Source organism: Narcine bancroftii, chromosome 2 (genome assembly GCF_036971445.1).
Source record: "Narcine bancroftii isolate sNarBan1 chromosome 2, sNarBan1.hap1, whole genome shotgun sequence".
Taxonomy (NCBI): domain Eukaryota; kingdom Metazoa; phylum Chordata; class Chondrichthyes; order Torpediniformes; family Narcinidae; genus Narcine; species Narcine bancroftii.
Window position 1 is genome coordinate 285,521,399 of NC_091470.1, and position 26,229 is coordinate 285,547,627.

The 26,229-nt window shown below is 37.4% G+C and overlaps 1 protein-coding gene across 2 annotated transcripts in view; it reads right to left on the minus strand.

The window, feature by feature from the left end:
• Nucleotides 1-26,229, minus strand: part of gdap1 (ganglioside induced differentiation associated protein 1) — a 123,426-nt gene that overhangs the window by 70,514 nt on the left and 26,683 nt on the right. The window contains exons 7-10 of one of the 2 annotated variants that reach the window (XM_069921181.1): nt 13,349-13,409; nt 12,257-12,376; nt 8,803-8,913; nt 5,297-5,375 (exon numbers count right to left, since the gene is read on the minus strand). In XM_069921181.1, coding sequence (XP_069777282.1) covers nt 12,331-12,376; nt 13,349-13,409 — 107 coding nt within the window. In that variant the 3' untranslated portion in view covers nt 5,297-5,375; nt 8,803-8,913; nt 12,257-12,330. The remainder of the gene's footprint in view (nt 1-5,296; nt 5,376-8,802; nt 8,914-12,256; nt 12,377-13,348; nt 13,410-26,229) is intronic. The other variant, XM_069921182.1, reaches the window with a different exon arrangement.

The following is a 26,229-nucleotide window of genomic DNA, read 5'->3' on the forward strand; positions in this document are numbered from 1 at the left end:
TTTATCGTGTCCGGCCCCAGTGATTTATCAATCTTGATGTTTTTCAGAAGATCTAACACTTCCTCTTCCTTAATTTTAATATTGTCCAGCACACAAGCTTCCTCTATTCTGACTTCACCCTGATCAAGGTCCTTTTCTCTGGTGAATATGCCTTTAGGACCTCCCCAACCTCCTCTACCTCCAGGTACACATTGCCTCTTTTATCCTTTAGAGGCCCCAGTTTCATTCCCATCATCCTTCTTTTCTTCACATACGTATAGAATGCCTTAGAGAAGGGTTTCCCAAACTGAGTTCTGTGAAAAGGAGTAAATGTTCCATGGAGAAAATGACCATGGAAAAGTATGCCAACTGCTGACTGAGCAGCGCATCACAGGAGTCCATGTTTAAAGTTTCCTTTCAGATTAGGGCAACATTAGTTCATAGCAACAATCCTGCAAGTGAGTTATTTTATCAAAGACACACCACATTTTTTTCTCAGTCTGAACTTGCATGTTGTATTGTTCAATGTTTCTACCTTCCTGGATCAATACTTAAAGCCACCTTCATAACACATATAACAGGTATTGTAAACTGTAATTGATGATTAGGGCTCCGTGATTTCCAAGTGCTCCCCAAAAGGGTTCCGTGAGCTAAAAAGGTTGGGAATTTCTGCCTTAGGGTTCTCCTTAATCTGATTTGCCAAGGCCTTCTCATGCCCCCTTCGAGCTCTCACGTCCTTTCTTAAGCTCCTTTCTGTTCCATGTAATTTCTCATGAGCTCTTCCTGTTTCCTAAATCTAATATATTTCTGCACTAAAGCACTTTTGGATGACCAAATAAAGTATATAAATTCAAGGTTAAATACAGTTTGCTGAAGGAACTCAGTTGGTTGAGCAGCGTCAGTGAGAGAAAAGAACAATCAACGTATTGGACTGAAACCCTTCAAGACTGGAAATGAAGAGAAGCGAAGGACATGGTGGGAGAAGCAAATGGCAAGGAAAACAAAGGGAGGAAGATGATCATGCAGTGTGGAGTGGGTGATTAGAAATCAAAGACTGTCTGTGCTGAAATCTGATAAGAGATGATAGCGGTGTTATAGAGAGAGAGGAGACGGAACCAAAGGTGTGGGGAGTGGAGAAGAGAGCAGAAGAATCCAATGGAAGGGAACTGCTCACATCAAAGAAAAGCTGGAGATCCCAGAGAATATTGGAGGCCATAATCATGACCATCTTCAAGAAAGGAGACAAGTCCAACCCAAAATGGGTCATCTTTTCAATCACCCATTCAAATGTTTCATTCGACAGACATAATAGATCTTGTTTACTTAATGAACAGCATGACATGGATGCTCCTGCAGTGCTCCACGACCCCAACCCAACTTTCCCCAAATAGTCTACAAAGAAATAAAAACAGAAAATGCTAGGAGTTGTGAAATGCAGAGTAGGAGGACCAGCCCAGAGGGTTAGGCTGGACATGCCCTCCACTCCTAGAGAAGAAAGAAACAAACAGGCTGAGCCACGATCATAGGTGGAAAACTGTGTGTAATAAAAATAATTCCTTGGGCAGAACTGATCAGTGCTTGTGGTTTCTTATGCTCATTTTCCTAATACTTGAAGGTCAATGCATGGGGTAGTGCCTGGTAAACGTGTAAAGCGCAAGCATTTTCCTAACAGCTAAAATCCAATAGTGAAAGTGTATAAAACTAAATCTAAGCATGTAATTGAAATAGAAGTTTGAACTATTTTGTGCTCTCTGCTGTCATGACCTTACTTTAGGTAATTTCAGGTTTTGAAGATGTAATTACTCATGAAAAAATGTGGTTCTAAGCCATAAATCTTCAAAAGCCAGAAGCTTAATGTTACATTTCTAATAGCACTGTAATGTTGGTTTCCAGGACATTATTCACTTAATGTTCAAATGATGGTGCATTCTTCTGACTCCATGAAGTATGAAAACAGAAAATGTTATTGAGGTCAGGCACATCTGTATGTTATTTCATGCTAAACAGTTCTCAGTACAAGCCCAAATATAGGAAGCAATTTATTTATATGTGCATCCAGTTATTTCCATTAGAAGTTGCTAAAAATGGTTAAAGGAAGAATTTAAGGAGGAGCAAAGGAAGAATATTGATGTTGTAGCGGGCCACAGCCCGCGCCTCGGGCCGACACAGGAAATGGCCATCGAACGCGGCGACCGGCAAAGTATCGTGCAGGCTGAAATGCCCGTTTCCATAGGCCACCGGCAGAGCAGTGAAAGTGGCTAATCACTGCTGGTGGATCGCAGGGGCCCCAATCGGCGTCCGGGCATCCAAGGTAACCGATCAGCAGCCGGCCCACTCAAGCCACACCCAGGTGGTGACGCAGCCGAGTTGACTATAAAAGGCAGAGCTGCCATTGAATAAACTCAGTGTCGAATAAACTATTCTGATGTGTGTATTTTTCTTCTGCGGATTCAAGCTACAGCTTTAGGGCTATAACCTGGCTGTAGTCGTAGCAACTCGCTACATTGATTTCCAATAAGCCTCTAGTTGTCACTCATGGTCAGAATCATTGCTTTTAGTTGTAACCTAAATGTATATGTGCAGCCGAGATCTCGGCTGCACCATTTCATCGGATGCAAGGATCGACAGCGAAATAGACAACAGACTCGCCAAGGCAAATAGCGCCTTTGGAAGACTACACAAAAGAGTCTGGAAAAACAACCAACTGAAAAACCTCACAAAGATTAGCGTATACAGAGCCGTTGTCATACCCACACTCCTGTTCGGCTCCGAATCATGGGTCCTCTGCTGGCATCACCTACGGCTCCTAGAACGCTTCCACCAACGTTGTCTCCGCTCCATCCTCAACATTCATTGGAGCGACTTCATCTCCAACATCGAAGTACTCGAGATGGCAGAGGCCGACAGCATCGAATCCACGCTGCTGAAGATCCAACTGCGCTGGGTAGGTCACGACTCCAGAATGGAGGACCATCGCCTTCCAAAGATCGTGTTATATGGCGAGCTCTCCACTGGCCACCGAGACAGAGGTGCACCAAAGAAGAGGTACAAGGACTGCCTAAAGAAATCTCTTGGTGCCTGCCACATTGACCACCGCCAGTGGGCTGATATCGCCTCAAACTGTGCATCTTGGCACCTCACAGTTCGGCGGGCAGCAACCTCCTTTGAAGAAGACCGCAGAGCCCACCTCACTGACAAAAGGCAAAGGAGGAAAAACCCAACACCCAAACCTAACCAACTAATTTTCCATTGCAACCACTGCAACCGTGTCTGCCTGTCCCGCATCGGACTTGTCAGCCACAAACGAGCCTGCAGCTGACGTGGACATTACCCCTCCATAAATCTTCGTCCGCGAAGCCAAGCCAAAGAAGAAGAAGAAATGTATATGCTCTGAGTTTAATTGATCAGAAATCCAGTACCTGAATAGTCTGAACAATATTATACAAAATTACAGGATTAATTAAATAAGCCTTGACTTATGACAGCATTCTCAATCAAAAGCTCATAGATTTAAGCACCATTTTCAACCTAACCATGTACAGACACCAGACATACTAACTTGTTGGTGTTAGATATTGAAAGAATACTACCAGCTCAGGCAGATAATATCAGAAAATGAACTACAGGTTCAGTTTCACCTGATTATGTGACCAGATACGCCAAACCATCAGTATGTCTGGTGTCACATAATCAGGTGGAAGTGAACCATTTATTTTGCATTTTCAGGGTAATCTTCAAGGTTCCAAACAAAAACCACGTCTTACTGGGCAAGTCTAAACATGAATAACCTATGGATGAGATATCAGAGGACACAACCAAACTGAATGTAAAAATGTTCCTATACAATGTCCACATCTAAAGCACAACTCCAAATTACTAAATCCATATTTCTTCAATTTCTCAGGGATCAGATACAACTGATGTAAAAAATTATAATTCACCATACTCTCTTACATTATGACACAGTCTCCCAAACAGCCTGATCAATATCTCCTTCCCAGTTAATCCTAGATTTATCTAAATTTACTTTATCCAAAGTGTCTTGCAGCAATATGTACATATCTGAAATAAACCCCTTATTTAATGAATGAGAAATCAAAGATTCAAATTTCATTAACTTAGGAATTTTCATTTCTCTTCCAAAATTATCTTTCACTAATGCTCTAACTTGATAATACACAAATAAAGAGTTCGCTGAAATTCCAAATTTCACCCTAAGTTGATTGAAAGAAAGAAATTTATCTTCTTCAAAACAATCCCCCAACACTTTTATACCTTTAATCTGCCATTCCTTTAAAAATCTATTATTCAATGAAAAGGGAATCAATTTACTTTGATATAATGGAGTTTGAATTGATATTTTACTTTTCGTACCTATAATAAAGTTCCTTTTATTCCAAATCTCTAACAAATGTTTTTAAATTGGTACATTATATATCTGGAATAAAACAGGATTTGATTTAAATATAAAATGATGCAGATAAGACTCTGAGATAATAGCCAATTCAACCCTAGCCCAACGAAGAGGATGCGAAACTTCCAACATACGATTAATGAATTTTAATTGTTCAGCTTCATAATTTTGAAAATGAGGTAATTGTAAACCTCCCAAAGCATATTTCCAAGTCAATTTATGCAGCGCTAATCTAGCTAATATTCCTTTCCATTGAAATTGTCGTACTACCTTATTTAAATCCTGAAAAAAAGATATTGAAAGTAAACAAGGAATCGACTGAAAAAGATATTAAATACACGGAAGAACATTCATCTTGATACAATTTACTCGACCTATTAATGACAAAGGAAGGTCTTTCCATTTAATCAAATCAGCCTTAATCTTTCTCATTAACGGTACATAATTTATACAATGATTGAACTTTTACATCAATCAGTATACCCAAATACTTAACTTTGTCAGTCCAACACAATCTACTAATTTGCCCACACTGATTGTAATTTGCATCTGAAATTGCTAATATTTCACTTCTGTCCCAATTCACCTTATATCCAGAAAATACTCCATACTGTTCTAAATATTTTTACAAATAAATTAAAGATTGTTCTGGATGTGTTAAATATACCAAAACATCATCTGCAAACAAATTGATCTTATATTCATCATCTAATATCCTTATTCCTCTAATATTCTCATTCTGCCTTAAAATATTGGATGATTTGCTGATAAACCCCATGAATCCTCTAATCAAAACATTGCTCATCATTCTTAGTTTCTTTTTTGATATTATCTGCCTGAGCTGGTTGCAATTGCTCAATATCTAAACACAAATCCAGTCACAAACATCAGCCCAGGTTTTACCTTTTGTTCCTTGCCAATATTACTTTTCTTGCTGTTTGTTTCTGCATTTGTGCTCAAGGGAGGGCGGGTCTTGCTGTACCTGGGGGAAAGAAATATCTCTTCACTAAAAAGTATTCAGGGCAAGAAAGCTAATGGTGGAATCATAGAAGTTAATGTAGATTGTTCAACTCACCATGCTCAAGCCAGTGAAATATATACCCTTCTTTCATACATTGAACCAATTTTCACTTAATAACATTCAGAGCAAACATGTCTAACATCTTCAGGATCAGTGTGAACACTTTCAACTCTAGCAAATAGTAGAAATACCACAGATATTAAATTTTTTAAAATATAAATGTAGACGTAGACCACAGTAACAGGCCAGTTCAGCATGAGTTCATGCTGCCCAATTTACCTACCACCTTCCCCCCCCCCCCGCCCCCCACCAAATGTTTTGAAAGATGGGAGGAAACCAGAGCTCCCGGGGAAAACTCACACAGATGCGGAGAGAACGTACAAACCCCTTACAGACAGAGTGGGATTCAAACCCTGGTCCCGATCGCTGGCGCTGTAAAGGCGTTGTGCGAACCATGCCACCCCTATTGCTAAGATAAAAACGTCCTGATCAAAGTGCATTTTTCATTGTCTTTAACTTTTTTTTAAGCATGTGGTACATGTTTTATTACACATCCCTAATTGAGCAGCCTTCTTCATCTGCTGCAGTCATCCCAGTGAATGTAGTCAAATATGATTTTGGTGAGGAACTTTCAGGATTTAGACCTGTTACGGAGTCCAGAGGATCCCAAAAACCAGCAGCAAAAGATATGTACCATAACACAGGGTGTCTTAAACAAAAGTAGTTTTTAATTATATTTGAACAAGAAAACAGAATTAAACTTTAACTTATTACTTAACCTACTTACTTAACCTACCTAAACTACTTAATGCCCCCTCTAATACTAAGCACAGGAGAGTGCAATGTATATTTAAGATTAGAAAAGTTATTTGGATCACAGTCCAATCTCACTGGTTGCAGGCAATTCTTGTACTATGCACAGAAGTTAGCATTAACAAAGTTCACCAATCTTTGGTGCCTAACAGGCAAATGATTACCACTCAGGAGGGTTCTTGCTGATTTTCAGAGAGAGATTCCTTTTCCAGGACATCCCCAACTGATTCCTTCTCAATCAGTCTTGCTGACAAAACTTGCCACCCTTCAGGGTTCTCCAGATGATCCTCCTTCTTTCAGGTCACCTTTGGGAGACCCAGCCTTCTTCTTTGACCAGACAGTCTTCCAAAAGTTTGCCAGCTTTGTTCTTCTGAAACTGATTTCTGTCTCCTCTCTCTCTGTTTTCACACCCTCCCTCTCTGAGAGCCAAACTGTTGACCCTGCCTGCAAAAATCACAAGCTCTCCCAGGCAAGCTGTATGCTAATACTTTGTTGGTCCTCTGCAAAAAGTACTCCGCAAAAGTCCTGAAAAAATTCTGTGTTTTAAAATGTGTGTGTGCAAGCTAGTCTAGCAATTCCTCCCACGCCACATCAAAATACTCCGTCACAGTGATCTATGTTCCAAGTTAGGCTGGTGTGTGACCTGGAGAAGACCTTGCAGGCTGTGCTGTCCTCATGTACTTGCTGCTCTTACCGTCCTTGGTGATAGAAGTTACAAGTTTGAAACCCCTTGATTTTCTCTTTCTCTATCTCTCTGTCTCCTTTCCCCCAGCTCTGCATTCACAGAGCTACACGCCTCCCCCAATCAATTCTCAGCTCTTCTCTCCTGTCTCCTGTCCATGTCACCTTAGCTGTGGGCCTGCGTTCCTTCCCTTTCCCCACCACTCCACCTCCTGCCTTATTATTCAGGCGTCTGCCTGCTTTTCGCTCATACCTTGATGAAAGGCTTAGGCCCAAAATGTTTGTTATATGCCTTTGCCTTCTGTGGATGCTGTGGGATCTGCTGAGCTTCTCCAGCACTTTTGTATACAGCATTAACAAGTTTGAAATAGCCTGGCAAGTAATTGCAACACATTTTGCCAATGGCACATATGAGAGCACATAGTAACAGTGGTGAAGGGAATTAATATTTAGGCGCTTGAAGTACCAATCAAGAGCTTTGCTTTCAATTGTGTTAATTTTCTTGATATTGGAACTACACATACATCAGTGTTTAAAAGGATTTGTGTGCCAGGAGATAAATCGTTCACCAAAGGATACGCAGCTTTGAAACCACAATTAACTCCCTGGAAGTTGATGACGGGAAACTCAGTCGTGGTAATGTCATTAAATGTCAAGGATAGGCGCTTAGCCTCTTTCTCAATGTACATGGCCATTGTTTTGAACTTTGATGCCATGATATTTTTCTTGCCACTTCTCAGCCTTTGGCTGAATATTGTCCTAGTCTTGTTGCATGTAAGCATGGATGGCTTCATCACCTTAGGTATTGTACCAAGCAATGATGCATCAAGGCAGGATATGGTGCAAAAGTCCTCGAGGACATGCCGAATTTCCTTAGGATTCTGAGTATGTCTTTAATGAGCTTCTTGATTATAATATTCACTCTTTCTCCACACATTTGCTTTTCTCAACATAAAGAACACGTGTTTTACCAAATTTCCCTTAAATATATTTAAATAATTCCTGATCTCGCATGAGAATGGGAAACAGGTACTCCTTTGACACACAACGATTTCAGAAACATGCAAATATGTATAGTGATGTGCTCTCTATTCCTTTCCACCATGTTCACATTGAGAAAATTCAAAATGCTCTGAGCATTTTCTAATGGCCTTATGGATGTGCTCTCAAACACTTTTATATTTATACTTTAAAGTCAAGTTGTTCATCCTCCCATTGTATTTTTCCATTAATTTTAACTAATTCCTTCACTTTAAATTGAATTTTCCACCTGGAAACCACTTCTCTGTTAAGCTGATTTTTTTTTTTTTACAGCTCTCCTCACTGTTTTTGAAGACTACATTCATCACGTCAGTAAACCTCAATATTGCATTCACTATAACTGAGAAAACTTTGTTCTACCAAGAAAAAATGTAGACAGTACTGACCATTGAGATAGAAGATACAAACTCAATTCCAAAGAGGCAAGACTGATTCAAGTCCAGCGAGTTTATAATCTGTGTTTCCACTTGAGCCCCATTGCCAAATTTACTTTTAAATTTTTTTTACGTGCAATATTTCATCAAGTAATTTTGCACTACTTCTGCTCTCTGCTTCCAACCAGGCACTTTACAACACTTCTCTTTTACCTTTCACATTTAACTGCACTTTAATTAATTTATACAGCTTGTTCTGTTTGATCCAAACCATTGAAAATTAACATAACGTGATGCAAAACTGAACTACAGACCTTAGGCAACTTTAGTATCAAAAAACTTCCATCTATAATGCCAACTATTTTTTCAAAACATGCTTCATGATCAATTAATTATATTTGCAGAGTAGTATTCATCATTATTCAGGCATACAGACCAAGGTCTCATACACAGAAATAAGGATAATGATGTGTGAATACCTTCAGCGGTATTAGTTGATGTTGAAGGTTCGCCAGGAGAATTATGCTTGAAATGCTGTCTTGGAACTTTCATGCTGGACCTTGCGTGGCATAAAGTCTAAAACAAATTGCCTAATGGAAACAACATTAATTCTACAAATTAACATTTTAAGGGTGTGGTAAACCACTGTTATGCAATGATTGGCTGCTGCTGGCTGGATACGCCTCTTGAGACCAATCCTACCCATAACCCTTTGCATGCTCCCCATTCATCCTGCCACGATCAGCCAATGAGGTTGATGGCTGCTCCAGTCTATAGTTAATAAAAGCATATCAGTTTCGCAACTTCATACTTTTGTGATCATTGATAGTGCATCTGTGGGGGGGGGGGGGGGGTCACAATAAAGTTAAGATATCCTTCCTCAACCCCTCTTTGCATCAAATTGAAAATTCAACAGAAAATTTGAACAAGATTTTTTAATGAAAACTGAACAAACTCAAATATTCATGCGAACAGAGCAGTTGGCAGAAATTTGTATTTGCTGAGTTTGAGTCAATAACATAGACATGATGTACAACTGGCAAAACCACAGAAGTATACAAATTCAAACATGGGTCCAAAAAAAGGATTGAAAACATTTTTCTAGGATCTTGGGAGTGACATTGTGTTCTAACATTAATTGTCAGAGCAGATGGACGAGTGAATGAGCAATGGATTTACAATCTATCAGAAGTAATTTGTACTTGCTTATGATGAGTACTTATGTTGCTGGCTCAAAGTAACATTACAGATGCCCAAAATATAAACAAAGTAATGTCTTGGGTTAAGACTAAACATGTTAAATGATTCTATGCAAAAAAATACAAAATTATGGACATGGGCTGTGAAAGTAGTAGAAGATTAATGTACCAATTAAAATTAAGTTAGTCAATGCTACAAGTCTAACATTAATAAGTTCTTTTCCAGAATGATGGCTGTAGAGAATCTGTAGTTAAAAGAGCAAGGATTCTCACCTACATTATCAAGCCCCTTCCATAACTTCAGGACAGTGTTCCATTATCTATAATATTTATGTTGCACTGTCAGTTTTGTTTTGTGGACGTGTAAACAAAGTCAACACTCAACATACATAAAGGTACCAATTAACAAAAAGAATAATGTCTGTTAGTCACAAATCCCAGCTATTACCACATAATTTGTTGATCTTGATTGCCTGTCCTGCCACCTCCTGTCCAATATTTTCTCCTTCCCTTCTGATGGCTTCCTCCCCACCTCTCTGTTACTCACTTGCTTCCACTCACTGGCCCAAACATGAAGTCCTCCTTGCTGGTCAGGTAAACAACTTCATCTTACCAATACCAGGCTGATCAAGCCTTCTTACTTGGCTTCAGTAAGTAATACAATGTGGTAAGTGGGTTTTTCCAAAATAATTAAAGAGCCTTAAAAAGGAATGTGGCCTTCATACCCAAAAGTTGTCAACTCCTTCAATTCACAGATATTTATGCATTGTTTTTGATCTACCAAGGGAACATGTTATGGGAGATGATGTATTGACATGGATAGAAAACTGGTTGGCAAGAGAAAGCAGAGCATGATAATAAATGGGTTATCTTCAGATTGGCAGGCAATTACTAGTGGGGCGCCACAAGGCTCAGTACTATGATCCCAGCTATTACCACATAATTTGTTGATCTAGATGAAAGAATTGTATATAATATCACTAATTTTCCAATGACACTAAGATGGGTGGCAGTGTGAGCTGTAAAGAAGATTAGGAGAATGGGCAAATGCATGGCAGGTGCAGCAGATAAATGCAAGGTAATCCACTTTGATGGCAATAGGAGTCAGGCTGCATATTATTGGAATGGTGACAAATTTGGAAAAGGGGAGGTGCAATGAGATCTGGATATCATGGTGAATCAGTCATTGAAGTTTGGAATGAAGGTACAGCAGAAGGCAAGTTACCATTGTAGTGAAAGGTGTGAATATTTCAGTAGGAAGGTCTTACAGCAGTTGTATAGAGTCTGGTGAAACCACACACCTTTTGTGCAGTATTATCTCCTAATGTGAGGAAGGGCATTCTTGCTATTAAAGGAGTTCAGCGATGCTTCACCAGACTGATTCCTTGGATGGCAAGACTGATGGATGAAGAAAAACAGGATAGACCAGAGTTATACTCTTTGGAATTAGAAGAATGAGAGGGAATTTTATCGAGACATGAAATTCTGACAAGACTAGACAGGTTAGATTCAGGAAAAAGTTACCGATGTTGTGAAGACCAGAACAAGATGTCAGATTCTAAGGTTTTAAACTGAGCATTTAGACTGAGGTGAGGAGGAACTTTTTCACTCAGTAGTGAATTTATAGAAGGTTGTTGAGGAGAGTTCATTAGATTATATTCAAAAGGGAATTGGATATGGCCATTGTGGCAAAGGGATGAAGGGGTAAGGAGAGAAAGCAGGAATAGAGTACTGAAGCTGCATGATCAGCCAAGATCATATGGAATGGTGGCTGAATGGCTACTCCTGCACCAATCTTCCATGATTCTATGACAATCCCCTGATCACAAGAATCAATATTTGAATCTTTTTTGGAGTTCCTCCAAGGCAAATATACTTTTTCTTAGATAAAGCCAAACACACCACACTTCAGTTCTTTTCCATAACACTACATAATTCCAACAAGTTCTTTTGTTCTTACACTCTAACTGTTTGCCTTCTTGGTAGTTTGTTGATATTGATTGCCATACCTGGAATCTTGAATTAAAGAGAGTCGTTTATGTGTTTTATATATAAATTGTTATTTTTCCATAGTCAATTTCACACTTGCCTTCCACAGTGGCTGTTCACACAGAATAACCTGTGTACGGATATCGCCACATGTTTAAACTAGATACCTGATGTACGGTACTTACGTAGGCTGGACGTGGGTTGATGTCGCCCATTATGTCATATTCATTAGCCCATTGTTGCAGAACACCTGCAGTTCAGTTTAGACCGTAGGCAGTCTGCAATAATGTCAAGGGGTGCCACAGATAAAGTTTCAGAATGGGAATGAGTCACTCATTTCTGTTACAATTTTTTTTAGACAGGCTGCGTTCCAGGAATTTGGGAATAATTTCCCAGAAAGCAGCGGCTATGTAAAAATCATAATAATCTCAAGATAATTAACCTGCCTTTTAGAACTAAAATGAGGAGAAACTTCTTCACTTAAAAGATTGCAATTTTTTGTAGTCCACCACCCCAAATGACTGAAAGGATTCAGACATTAAGTATCTGAGTCAAAATAGAAACATGAAATGGATGAAAAATATAATAAACAGAAATCTTAGGAATAGTGCTGAGAATAAGGACACTGAAAACTGACACAAATTGCTCAACTGCCTAATCACTTAGCATATATATATTTATACATTCTACATGACCTTGCAATATATGTCAATGTTGTTAAGAAAGAGATACCATTCACAATTACCTTCAATCCTATGAATTTTCAATTATTGTTAGTATTGGTTTTCCCATTCTTCTCACAATTCCTGTTTATACTCATCAGCTGCATTTGATTGTGGAGTACCTCTGAACATCTTTCTGCATCCTAAAAGACGAAGACATCACATTATAAAGTCCATCTTTGCTCCCCATGAAAATCACCTTCATTTAGTGCCACCACACCCACCACAAGAGAACAGTAATTAGGGTGGCATGGTAGTTGTAGCAGTTAGTGCAACACCTTTACAACACCAGCGATCTGGACCAGGATTCTGCCCTGTCTGTAAGGAGTTTGTACACTCTCCCCATGTCTGCATGGGTTTTCCCCAAGAGCTTTGGTTTCCTCCCATCCATAAAAACATACCAGAGGTGTAGGTTAATTGGGCAACATGGACTTGTGGGCTGAAATTTCCTGTTACCACGTTGTATGTGTAAATTTTTTTTAAATTAGGGCATAGAAAGATGACTACTGAGGCCCAGGTGTTATGGCTGGTCAGGTTATGAAAATTTGCCCTCAGCAAATCACTGCGTTTAACCCATTACCCCGCTGAACTTCTTCGACACCACCTTTTCCCCCATGAACCCTGTTCCTCAAATCTCATCCCTTTCCCTGATAACTGCACTTTCCAAACATTTTCCTAATTCATAAGCCTTGTCCATCTCCCCGCCTCTAATCCTGCCTCAGCTGTTAAATAACACTGGAAGGTCACCTTGCCATTCCCAATAATATGAGAGATAAACGTTCCACAGGGGAGCAACTCTACATAGCTTTGGGTTCAATGAGAAAAAGAGGTTCTCATTGCAGAAAATAGTGACAAGGACAGTTATCTGGGAAAACCTCAGGCCACTTGTATTCTGCAGGCAGAGAAAATTAAAGTGCAGGAACAGTAACAATGCCACTCAAAAAAAAAAACCTGGCAAGTGAGAGGTATGATCCATGGAGTCTACACTGAGATCTGCAAACAAACTAAATTTAACAATGCAACTATTACAGACATTAATGCAACAATATTATTGAGCTCTGGTCAACACAGTGGCACAGCTCTCAGTGGTAGGTTTGTGAATGTGTGTAACCAACCTGGCATGCCGATAGGAGCACTTGCAGGTGTCTTGCAGATCAGCAGTTTTCTGGCAATTCCCTGAAGGCAAGTTGTGAGAAAAATCAGGAAATAGGGCAAAGAGCACTTAGCACAACAAGGAGCAGCCAGCACTTTCACATGTAATTAGCTTGAATCATCAGTTGCCACACATACTGCTAACAGCTAAAACTTCTATTTCAATTGCTTTCGTTTTCTCTCCCTCATACTATAGAGCAAGAACTGCTGGAGACATTATTAGGGTACATACAGAGATTATAAAAAAAAACTATATGCCTTAAACAAGGCAATCAGGCACACACAAAGTTAAATGTGCAGATGACATGTTTAGTATTGCCAGTGGTTCGCACACTAATGAATGTCCAAGATAGGCTTTGGAATTCCAGCACTTGGTGAGCATAAATTTATCACTAAATGTTGTTCAAGTGTGCATTCACAAAAAAAAATCCTCAGAAAGTTTGTGATTTAGATTGGATCCTTCATCTTAACTTAAGATTAATTTCAAACTGCATTCAAAAGCATCTTTTGATACATATTGGTTGGCTTTTTGGGATAATTTATCAAACCTATTAAAACTATCAGCACTTCTTTTCAAAAATGTTCTGAAAAGTTCAACTGGCCATTGGAGGAATACCAAACCTCTTTAGCAATAATATACGGGCTACGAGGAGAAAGTGAGTGCCTGGCCAAAAGGTCTGGAGGATGAATGAGTTGGGGTGATGCCAAGCTGAGCAACTCCATTTGCAAGAAGAAATATGGCTATCCTCATGTAGAGGATCTACTCACCTAGGGTATTTACATGATCCAGGATCAAGCCTTAAGGAGGTTACAACACATTAGGCAATAAGGATTCAAACTTCACCACGCTGTATTCCCTGTAGCAATCACAGGCACAGTGGCATATAGTTATGTGGTGCTGTGACCTTACAGGCTGCTGAAGTGGATACTGGTCCTATTCCATAGACCTCTGTGCATGCTTGCATAAGGGAGCTCTCTAGGCAAATTACTTCCTGAGATTGGAATATATCATTCTCCATTGTCAGTGAGCGTAGAAGGAGGAAAAAAATGAAGATTTGACAGGTTTGCACCGACCTGCGCAACCTCATCCAACGTACCCCTACAGCCGACAAGGTTGTCATCCAGGGCGACTTCAACGCTCGTGTCGGCAAAGACTCAGAAACCTGGCCAGGAATCCTGGGCAAGCATGGCGTCGGCAAGTGCAACGACAATGGGCGCCTCCTGTTGGAGCTCTGCGCAGAACAGCGACTTGTCATTACAAACACCCTTTTTCAGCAGAGGGACAGCCTTAAGACCACCTGGATGCATCCCCGATCCAAACACTGGCACCTCCTGGACTACATCCTGGTGCGAGAAAGTGACAAACAAGATGTGCTCCACACCAGGGTCATGCCTAGCGCGGAATGCCACACTGACCACCGGCTGGTTCGCTGCAAAAAAGTACAAAATACAAAAGAAAGAAAAACCTCTTCTAAATCCACCCACATCCTCCCCCAACCTCCAAAGAAAACCACAACAGAAGCTCTTGACTTTCCAATACTTTTAAACTTGTGTATATATTCATAGACACCCATAAGAGAAAGAATGTTTGAGATTCATTCAAATATTAATACCAATAATTTGTAAATATGGGCTCCATATTTCACATAAAATATGATATTTCTGTCTTAAATTGTAAGTAATTTTCCCAAATGGAACGCAACTCCAAACTTCTGCATGCCACCTGGCCATTCCCAAATCAATATCTGACTTCCAAGTTATAGCAATACATTTTCTAGCTAATGCCAAAGTAATTTGAACAAATTTTACTTGATACATATTCAATTTTAATTTAGGTTTAATTCTTCTAACATCTCCTGTAAAAATAACATTTGATCCTGTGGGAATATAATTCCAGTTATTCGTTCCAATACATTATCCAAATTAAGGCAAAAAGGTTGAATTGTGGAACGCTTCCAAATTGAATGCAAAAAAGTACTAACTTCTTGTCTGCATGTAAAACATAAATCTGCATAAATATAATTCATATTGTGTAACTTTTATGGTGTTAAATATAACTGATGTATAAAATTATATGGAAGTAAATGATATATTGTACTTTTCATATTCTCCCTACATATGTGAATCCATCTATTTGTCTATTTGGTTATTTAAATCTACCTTGCATTTATATCATGATTTACAAATTCCTTTTCTAGCCTTCTTTTGTAATAATTTATACATTTCTGAAATAAATTTCTTTACATCCTATTACTTAATAATAATTCTACTTCTATCTCTGCTGGTAATACTAAATCTTGACCAAAAATTTCATAAAAGAATCTTTTAACTTGATAATGACAAAATTTTGTATTTTCCAATATCTTAAATTGTTCTTTCATTCTACTAAAAGTAATGAATTTCCCGGCTTCAAAACAATCTTCACTTTTCCTAATACCATAATTTTTTGCAAGATTTTTAGAAATTTATTTTCCATAAAAAATAGAATAAGTCTATTTTGAAATAAAGGTGTTCTTCCAATTTTAAACCTCTTCCTCAAATCTCTTTTGCTTCAGACTCACAAATTCACCTTGCATTGCCTTTGAAGAGATGTCCATCCACATGAGCTGTGACCACAACACTCCTGGTCCTTTTCCAGGGTAGGCTATCAATTTTATTCCAAAGTTCAATTAAATACTTCAGCATTGACGTTTCTTTATTTGCTATTAACAATCTTGCATTCCATTTATAAAATGTTGTGGATCAGTTTCTCCAATTTTTATCAAATTCTTCATTTACCCATGGTGGAACATTATTTAACTCATAATCTTGATAAATCTAAATTGTGCTGCTTTATAATAATTCATAAAATTGGGGAGCTGTAAACCTCTTATATCGTATTTCCACTTCAATTTCTTCAAAGAAACCCTAGCCATTTTCCCTTTACATAAAAATTTTCTAACACCAACAATTAATTCCTTAAAAAATTTTGAGGAATTGAGATTGAAGTCGATTGAAATAAATATTGTACTCGAGTAAAAATATTACTTTACCCATCAAAATAATAGGTAACATATTCCATTTTTCCAAATTTTCTTTAATAAGTCAAATTGCACATGAATACCTAAATATTTTATTCCAATATCTGGGCCATCTAGATTCTATTACTTCCTTGCATTTCTGATCATCTCCATTAACTAAAGTCATAATTTCACTCTTCCCCCAATTTTTTTTATATCCTGATATATCTCCAAATTCTTTTATTCTAATTTTAAGTTGTTGCAAAGAATTTAAAGGATCTGTAAATTAAATCAAAACATCTGCAAATAAATTTATTTTATATTCTTCTTGTTTCTCCTTAATATCCACAATCTTTGAAACTCATCTTATTAATTCAGCTAACAGTTTTTTTGCTAAAACAAATAAAGCTGGTGACAATGGGCAACCTTGTCTTCTTGATCTCATTAATTCAAAAGATGTTAAAATCTGTCATTTTTTGTCACTACCTTTGCAAAGGGTCTTTTTTATACATCATTCTAACCCAATCAACAAACATTGAACTCAATTTACATTTCTCTTAAACTTTAAAGAGGAAATCCCATTCTAATCTGTCAAATGCCTTTTCAGCATCCAAAGTAACTATCACATTCAGGACTCAATTTTTGAACCAAATGAATCAATCTAAGAAGCCTCGCTACATTATCTGCAGATTTCCAACACTTAACAAATCCAGTTTGATCTAATATATATTAATTTTGATAAATATTTTGCTGATCTACAAGATGCTGGTTTCATTGGATCTCAGTCTTTTTTTCAGAATTACTGTAATAATTTCCATTAAAAAGGATTCTGGCAGAGAATGTGCCTTCATAGCATAATTTAACACATCCATAAATGAAGGTATTAAATGATCTTTAAATTTCTTATAAAATTCTACAGGAAATCCATCTTATCCTGACAATTTATTGTTTTGCATTGAAATCATTACCTCACTGATTTCCATTGCTGTAAATACTACATTCAAGTCTTTCTGTTCCCTATTATTCAGACTAGGTGAAGTAATTTGAGGTAAAAACTTATCAATCTTATTGTCATCATATACGGATTCCAAATTGTATAATTCAGGATAAATTTCCCAAAATATATCATTTATTTCTTGTGGTTTATATTTAATAGTCCCTGAGAGCTTTTTAAATTACATTAATGATTCTAGATGTCTGTTCCATTTTCAATTGCCATGCTAAAACTTTGAGCTCTTTCTCCTAATTCATAATATCTATTTAGTTCTTTGAATTATTTTTTCTGTTCTTTGTTTGTATAGTGTTATTGTGAAGTTTTTTATTTATTGTTTTTTTCCTTTCTTCAGATGGATTATTTTGTAGATCTTCTAATTTAACTATGTCCTGTTCTAATTGATTTGTCTCTATTATATATTCATTTTTAATTTTACCCAAGTAACTTATTATCTGACCTCTCATATACACTTTTAACGTATCCCAAATAACACATTTATTATCTATTGAATTAAATTTGACTTCTAAAATAATTGAATTTGCTTTCTTATAAAAATCACAAAAATCTACTCTTTTAAATAATGCAGTATTGAATCTCCATTTATAAGGTATATTTTCTTTTTCTCTTTGAACATAAAAGTGGCGAGTGATCAGAAAATATTCCTGCTTCATACTCAATTTTAGTAATCCTTCCTTGTAACTGTGCTGATAATAATAAAAACTATTCTCGAGTAAGAATCATGTCTATGTGAATAAAAAGAATGGTCTCGTTCTCTCAGATTCAAGTTTCACCAAATATCAAATAAATTTAATTGCTTCATAAAACTTGACATAGCTTTCACCACTTTAGCTCTTATTACCATTTTAGTTGCTTTATTCAATAATGGATCAAGACAATTGATATCTCCTCTATTAGAACTTTTCCTGTGCTTCTGCCAGGACTAAAAAAGTATTCTTTATAAAATCTTCATCATCTACATGTGGTGTATAAGTATTCACATTTCAGAATAAATATGACAATTAATCAAAACACATCTCCCCACAGGATCTATTATAGTATCAAAAAATCACTGGTAATGCTTTTTTAAATATAGCCACTCCTCTTGCTTTAGAATTACAAGATGAATCAATAATTTGGACTTGAAAGAGGTTGATCAATTGGAAATGGAATAGAAGATTTGGAGAAGGATTTACAAAGAAAGGTTTCAGATGAGAAAAGAAAGAAATTAATTTAAAATAATTTATTATAATACGATTCTGACCTAGAATGGAAAAATTAATTGAGAGAACTAAACAGATGTATTATGAATTAGGAGAAAAGGCCCACAAGGTTATTGCCTGGCAGTTAAAAAGAGAACAAACCTATAGAATAATTATGGCTATTAGAAAAAGCCCGAAGATGATTACCTTATAAACCCATGAAATTAATGACTCATCTTGTTACAAGCCCAGAGGACTCCAAAATCCAGCAGAAATAGAAATTCATCAATTGTTATTTAAACAAAAGTTCCTTTTAATTTTATTGAAACATAATAACAGGGTCAATCTTTAACTTATTACTATTAACTTAACCTAACAATTCCCTTTAATTCTAAGCACATAATGTATATATGTTCAGGAAAGTTCTCTGTTTCACTGTCCAATCATTTACTTTTCATTTCTGCAAGTTCACTTGCATCAGGCAATTCTCATTCTGTGCACAGAATTCAACATTTATAATTTCCACCAGGCTCTGGTTCTTAAAGATAAATGTTTACCGCTCAAGAAGATTCTAGTTGGTTTCAGAGACACACACAAACTGATTTCCTCCAATCAATCACTTCCGTGTCTTGCCGAAGAAACTTACACCATCATGGGTTTTCCAAATGATAACCTCTTCTTCCAGGTCACCACAGAGATCCTTTTGTTTCCCTTATTTCAGGAGAAAGACTCTAGCCAGCCATTTCCTCTTGTAAGGACTACAAGGACTACAGGCTGAACTCAGAACTCACAACCCATCTTCAAAATGGGGTTTTTCAACAAGCCAGCCAGCTTTCCATTTTGCAGCCTCAAATGTTTCTGTAGAACTGACTACTCTCTTTGTTTCCTCTCTCTGCTTGTAAAAACTTCTCCCAAGGCTCCAAAACCAATTTTCAAAACATCTTATCAGTATCTGAGCCTGGACATGATCAACTTTATTTTCCATTTGCACATCCTTTTGAAGTCCTTTTCAAAACCATTCCATTGTCTCTGGTGGCACAATGCCTCACTTCAGCAAAGCTCTTAGATTTTAAATGAGATGTCTTTTGTGAAGTGTTACTCTGTTTGTGATGTATTTCCTAAACTAAACTCTCACAATCTATCTCTTTTAAAGATCTATTTTACCCTATATGCTATTCTAACATATCCCGTAACACATATAAAGATTTTTATTTTAATTTATATAAATCCAAGACTAGTAGAGATTAAGTTAAAATTTCAAAAAGAATTATCTCATAAATTTATCTAATTTGAAATATCGATAGCAAAGAGATTTAGATCCCCCTTTACAGCAAGAGAAGTCAGTGAAGCACTTAATACATTGCAAAATGTTAAGTCACCAGGGGAGGATGGATTTTTTTAAAGAAGTTTAAGAACCTTTTAATACCTCCTTTTATGAAGATGTTAAATCAAGTGGCAGGATCTCATTCCTTTCCAGAATCTTTCTCAATGGCAATAATTACATTTAAAACAAAGAAAGATAGGGATCCATTAAATCCAGCATCTTATCGACCAATATCCTTGTTAAATGCAGATTATAAAATTTTGCAAAAATTTTAGCAAATAGATTAGCTAAATATTTACCAAATTTAATTCATGTGGGCCAAACAGGATTTGTCAAAAAGTAACAATCTGCTGATAATGTTGCAAGATTGATTAGCCTAATCCAACTAATTTTTAAAAAGCGGTGATTTAAATGTGACAGTAGCTTTGGATGCAGAGAAGGCTTTTAATAGATTAGAATGGGATTTTTTGTGTAAAATAGTTAAAAAATTGGCTTTGGGTTGACATTTGTAAATTGGATTAAAGCCCTATATAAAAATCCTTGTGCAAGGGTGGTGATTAATGGACAAATTTCTACTTCTTTTCAATTAACTAGATCAAGTCACCAGAGCTGTCCTTTATCACCAGCCTTGTTATTTTGGCAATAGAACCCTTAGCAGATCTTATAAGACAAGATTCTAAGATTAAGGGTATAAAGGTTAATCAAGAAGAGTATAAAATTAATTTATTTGCTCATGATGTTTTGGTTTATTTGACTGATCCCACAAATTCTTTGTCTCAATTACATACAAGATTGTAAGAATATGGAGAAATTTCTGGATATAAAATTAATTTGGGTGGTCAGATGCTAGCATTAATTATTTAGGTATTCAGGATGATAATAATTTTCAAAATCTACATAAATTATTTATCTTTATTTAATACAATTGTTGAGGATTTGAATAAGTGGAATACCCCACCTACTACTTTAGTAGGTCGGGTAAATTGTGTTAAGATTAATTATTTTCCCTAGAGTTCAATACCTTTTTCAGTCAATCCCCATCTCAATTTTTCAAAACATTTTTAAGGATTTAAATGCAATTGTTAGGAAGATTTTATGGAAAGAGAAAATGGTGAGGCCTTTTTTGGAAAAATTGACTTTGAAGTTTGAACTGAGGGCCTTGCAACTTACCCATTTCAAGAATTACTATAAAGCTGCTCAATTGAGATTTATTAATGTATTGTTTAGTTTAGATAAAATTCCTGCTTGGATTAATATAGAATTTAATAAAATAGAGAAATAAACTTAAAAGATTTTATCTATAAATGGAATTCTAAATTGTTGGTAGGAAGTAGGGAAACACCTATTTTGAAACATTTAATTGAATTATAGAATAATATTGATAATGAAATATGTATGTAAGATTTAGTTTTACGAAAGATGCCCCTTTGAGGAAAAAAAGACTTATTCCATTTTCTATAAATAATCAATTTTTGAGCACTTGGATGTGGATGGGTAGTGAGAGGAGAGGATAATTTTGAAGCTGGAAGATTTATAACATTTGAACAAATGAAGAATAACTAATGTGCCTAATATTATTACTTTGCTATTATCAAATTAAACATTTCTGATTAATAAAATAGGTCTGAGTTTGATTATATCTAGCTGGAGTGATCTGGAATTATTGATTCGCAATGGTAATGTAAATAAATTTATTTCTGTAATGTATAATTTATTTAAAAGGAAAGCCCCCAAAACAGGGGTGCATAAATTGAGATTAAGATGGGAAGTGGATCAAAAAGGACAAATAAATGAGAAAGATTGGATGGAATTGTGCAAGAATAATATGACAAAAATTATAAATGTTAGATATAGGTTAGTTCAATATAGTTTTTTCCAATGGTTATATTTGACTCCCACAAAAATTAAATAGATTGAATCCTGCTTAGGTGTGGACATGAGATTGGATCATTTTTGCATACTATTTGGCAGTGTCCTAAAGTTAAATATTTTTGGCGGAAGTCAGTAACTTTTTGGAACAGATTACAGGTTCCCACAGGATCAAATGTTATTTTTATTGAGTGATATTAAAATTAACTATGTATCTAATTAACTATGTATCTAATTGAATATATACAAATTGCTTTAGCAATATCATGGAAGTCAGATACAGATTTAGGCATGTAGAACTTTGTAGCTGAATACCACTTGAAACGATTACTTAATTTACGAAACAAATATCATGCATTTTGGAAAATATGGTGCTCATATTTACAAAATGTGGGTTTGTATGTTTAATAGACTCTCTGAAGACCTAATTTCATGCACTGGGAAGGGATGTGGCTGTCACGTGACAGCACTTCGCCCTACATAGTCAGAGGACAAACCAGCTGCCAATCAAGGTTTGGTTCCACCCCATCCATTAGTGCATACCTTGGCATTGTAGCCATGTAAATTACCTGGATTGGACTCTCCAGCTTGCCTGTTCTGGCTTTGGGCCATTGGCTCTTGTAATTGGATTAAACCTCCTGGCACTAAGCCATTTGTGCCTGCTAATGACCTGGGCTGGACCCTCCAGCACTATAAAGGTGCCATGTGTTGTTTGTTCTCCCTCTTTGCCAACTTGGGACCACCCTGCTTCACTCCAGGCCTAGAAATGTGGGAGGGTGCTGGAGAAACTGTTGGTAAGATGTGCACTGCTAAAAGGGTAGGGAGCATTTATGTCCTTTGTAGCATAGAGCCATGCCTGCACTGAGTCAAGGGGTGGTGGGATTATAGTGACATTTTTCCTTGATCATGGTATTAGTGTGTGTGTGTGTGTGTGTGTGTGTGTGTGTGTGTGTGTGTGTGTGTGTGTGTGTGTGTATTTTGCTCGCATGCTATTTTTCCCATGTTCATTCTTAATTGTATGTGTGCTGTGCATGTGTGAGCTGCATGTTACCATTTCCCACATTTGCCTTCTGTAAAATCCTTCACTACAAAAACTGTTGTGTCCAGACTCTCTGAAGACCTAATTTCATGCAATATACACACCACATGTATAACTTATTGAAATAACTTGTGAATTTAATATAATTATTATCATGGTTTAAAATTTGTAAATGAAATATTTTTAAAAAGATGATGACAAGCAATAAAATAAGTTTGAAGCACTGCAACCTCAACTTATGTGGTAGATGCTGCTGTGCAACTAATCAGTTAAAGAAAGGAGAACTCAAACTTTTCTGGCAGTAGTGTAAAATTCAAAGCTGCAACATCAACAACTTAATCCAGGTGCCTTTTCAGCCACCTACAGAAATCCCTGCTGATAGATTCCAATCTATCTATGCAACACAAAGAAACAGCAGGGTAGAGCAGTAGCTGTGCAACATAGTTTGTGGTGCTAAAGGCCTGTGCTCCAAAGCAAACTCTGCCACTCTGTGATACAGGTAAAAACCCTTACCTCTTTAGTTTCTTCTTTCTTTGGTTTGGCTTCGCGGACGAAGATTTATGGAGGGGGTAAAAAGTCCACGTCAGCTGCAGGCTCGTTTGTGGCTGACAAGTCCGATGCGGGACAGGCAGACACGGTTGCAGCGGTTGCAGGGGAAAATTGGTTGGTTGGGGTTGGGTGTTGGGTTTTTCCTCCTTTGCCTTTTGTCAGTGAGGTGGGCTCTGCGGTCTTCTTCAAAGGAGGTTGCTGCCCGCCAAACTGTGAGGCGCCAAGATGCACGGTTTGAGGCGTTATCAGCCCACTGGCGGTGGTCAATGTGGCAGGCACCAAGAGATTTCTTTAGGTAGTCCTTGTACCTTTTCTTTGGTGCACCTCTGTCACGGTGGCCAGTGGAGAGCTCGCCATATAACACGATCTTGGGAAGGCGATGGTCCTCCATTCTGGAGACGTGACCCATCCAGCGCAGCTGGATCTTCAGCAGCGTGGACTCGATGCTGTCGACCTCTGCCATCTCGAGTACTTCGACGTTAGGGATGAAAGCGCTCCAATGGATGTTGAGGATGGAGCAGAGACAACGCTGGTGGAAGCGTTCTAGGAGCCGTAGGTGGTGCCGGTAGAGGACCCATGATTCGGAGCCGAACAGGAGTGTGGGTATGACAACAGCTCTGTATACGCTTATCTTTGAGGTTTTTCAGTTGGTTGTTTTTCCAGACTCTTTTGTGTAGTCTTCCAAAGGCGCTATTTGCCTTGGCGAGTCTGTTGTCTATCTCATTGTCGATCCTTGCAACTGATGAAATGGTGCAGCCGAGATAGATAAACTGGTTGACCGTTTTGAGTTTTGTGTGCCCGATGGAGATGTGGGGGGGGCTGGTAGTCATGGTGGGGAGCTGGCTGATGGAGGACCTCAGTTTTCTTCAGGCTGACTTCCAGGCCAAACATTTTGGCAGTTTCCGCAAAGCAGGACGTCAAGCGCTGAAGAGCTGGCTCTGAATGGGCAACTAAAGCGGCATCGTCTGCAAAGAGTAGTTCACGGACAAGTTTCTCTTGTGTCTTGGTGTGTGCTTGCAGGCGCCTCAGATTGAAGAGACTGCCATCCATGCGGTACCGGATGTAAACAGCGTCTTCATTGTTGGGGTCTTTCATGGCTTGGTTCAGCAGAATAACTACAGAACAAGTAATTCCCCCAAGAATGAGCTCAGTATTCAGAGTCCTAGTTTCCATGAAGTTATTTTAGATGCTTGAGACCTGGGCTAGGCCATAGTTAATCTCTCTTTTGCTAACAGTCATATACATCATGCTATAAAAAGCTATTGGCAAAGACTCAAATAAGTATATATGTTAATAAGGCATCAGGATCATAAAGTGACCCATAGCATGCACCAGGCCACTTCTTCTGCAAGCTACATTTGAGCTATGTACTAGATAATGTTCTGCTTTCAAATTCCAATTCCATCCATTAGGTGAGGATGGAGCAAGATTGATGCTTGTAGCAATTGGAACAATTGATGCACTCAATAAGTAGACAAGGTTACTCTAATCTTCAAACCTCCTGCTGAAGTGACGAAATTTTTAAAAAGTTCGATTTGAACGTGAAGTACTTTATTTTAACCAGTATAATAAATCAACATTAAAATAAAGTGCAGTTGTCACAGAAGTTTCCAATTTACAGAACATATTTGCAAAATTATTATTTGATAAAAATTTAACTTCAGGATCATCATCTGCTGATGACACTAATTATATCAGTGGTTCAAAGATAAATAATCTGCAGTTCTCAAGACTATCCTTTCTGCTGCTCTTTCTTTCTTTTTGGTGAAATGACAGGACAGCAATGAATGACAAACAGCTTGTAAGCCTGATTCACCAGTATGCAATTTGCTGCTCTGTTTCTAACATGCAGAGATACAATGAAATGAACTTTACAATCAGCCAACCCATCAATCGAGAGCTCCCATCTTCTCACAACAAAACTTGGAAAGGACACATTGACATTGGAAGGAGTGCAATACATATTCACTAAAGGTTAAGTTTCTCAGAGATTACATTAATCCAATTCATATTCTCTGGAACAGGAACCTGGGAGTAGGCCATTTAGTTCACTGACCCTGATCCACCAGAGATCACAGCTGAATTATAATCTTAACATCCCTGAATACATTTGGTTTACATTAGTCTATCAATCTCTGCTCAACCCAGCAATTAATGTTGCACCAATTGTTATTGCAAATGGCCATTCTTGGCAATGCAGAAGCAATTTCTAATTTCACCCATAAAATACTTGGCTAGTATTAAAACCGCATCCTCATCCACATCACCACCTTCCTTCCCAAAGTCCCAGAAAGCTTTTACATTACACAAACAATTCTTCTAAAAATCTTGAAAATGTCAACATTTCTTTCTAATATTATAAATTCCAGGGAATAAAAACTTGTGCATCATTCCCAAGGTATAGAATCCAAATCCTCTTAGTGCTTCAGATGAGGTCATAGCAGGGCCACGAACAGTTTAACTTTTCCATTCTTACATTTCTGTCCTCTATATGTAATGGGTAGCAATACATGGGTCTTTATAAATATTTGCTTTTGCTATCACAATTCAACAATCCAGTATTGTTGGGTCCACAAGTTTTTTTTTTATTTCCACTGTCTGTATTCATTATTTAGGAAGTGCTCAGATCAATCCTTTTACAATCCAAGTGAATGGTATTACTTCTGTCCACAATGAAATGCAATTACCAGCTTTGTCCATTTGCTAAATTTACTGATATTCATTAGCAAACTTGAACCCACCTTTCCATCCATCATCTGAGTGTTTATTATATGTAATAAATAGTTGAAACCCCACAGATTCTTGCAGGACAATTAGCTACATGCAACTAACAAACTAACAAATGCAAACTAACAAACTATTATCTCTACA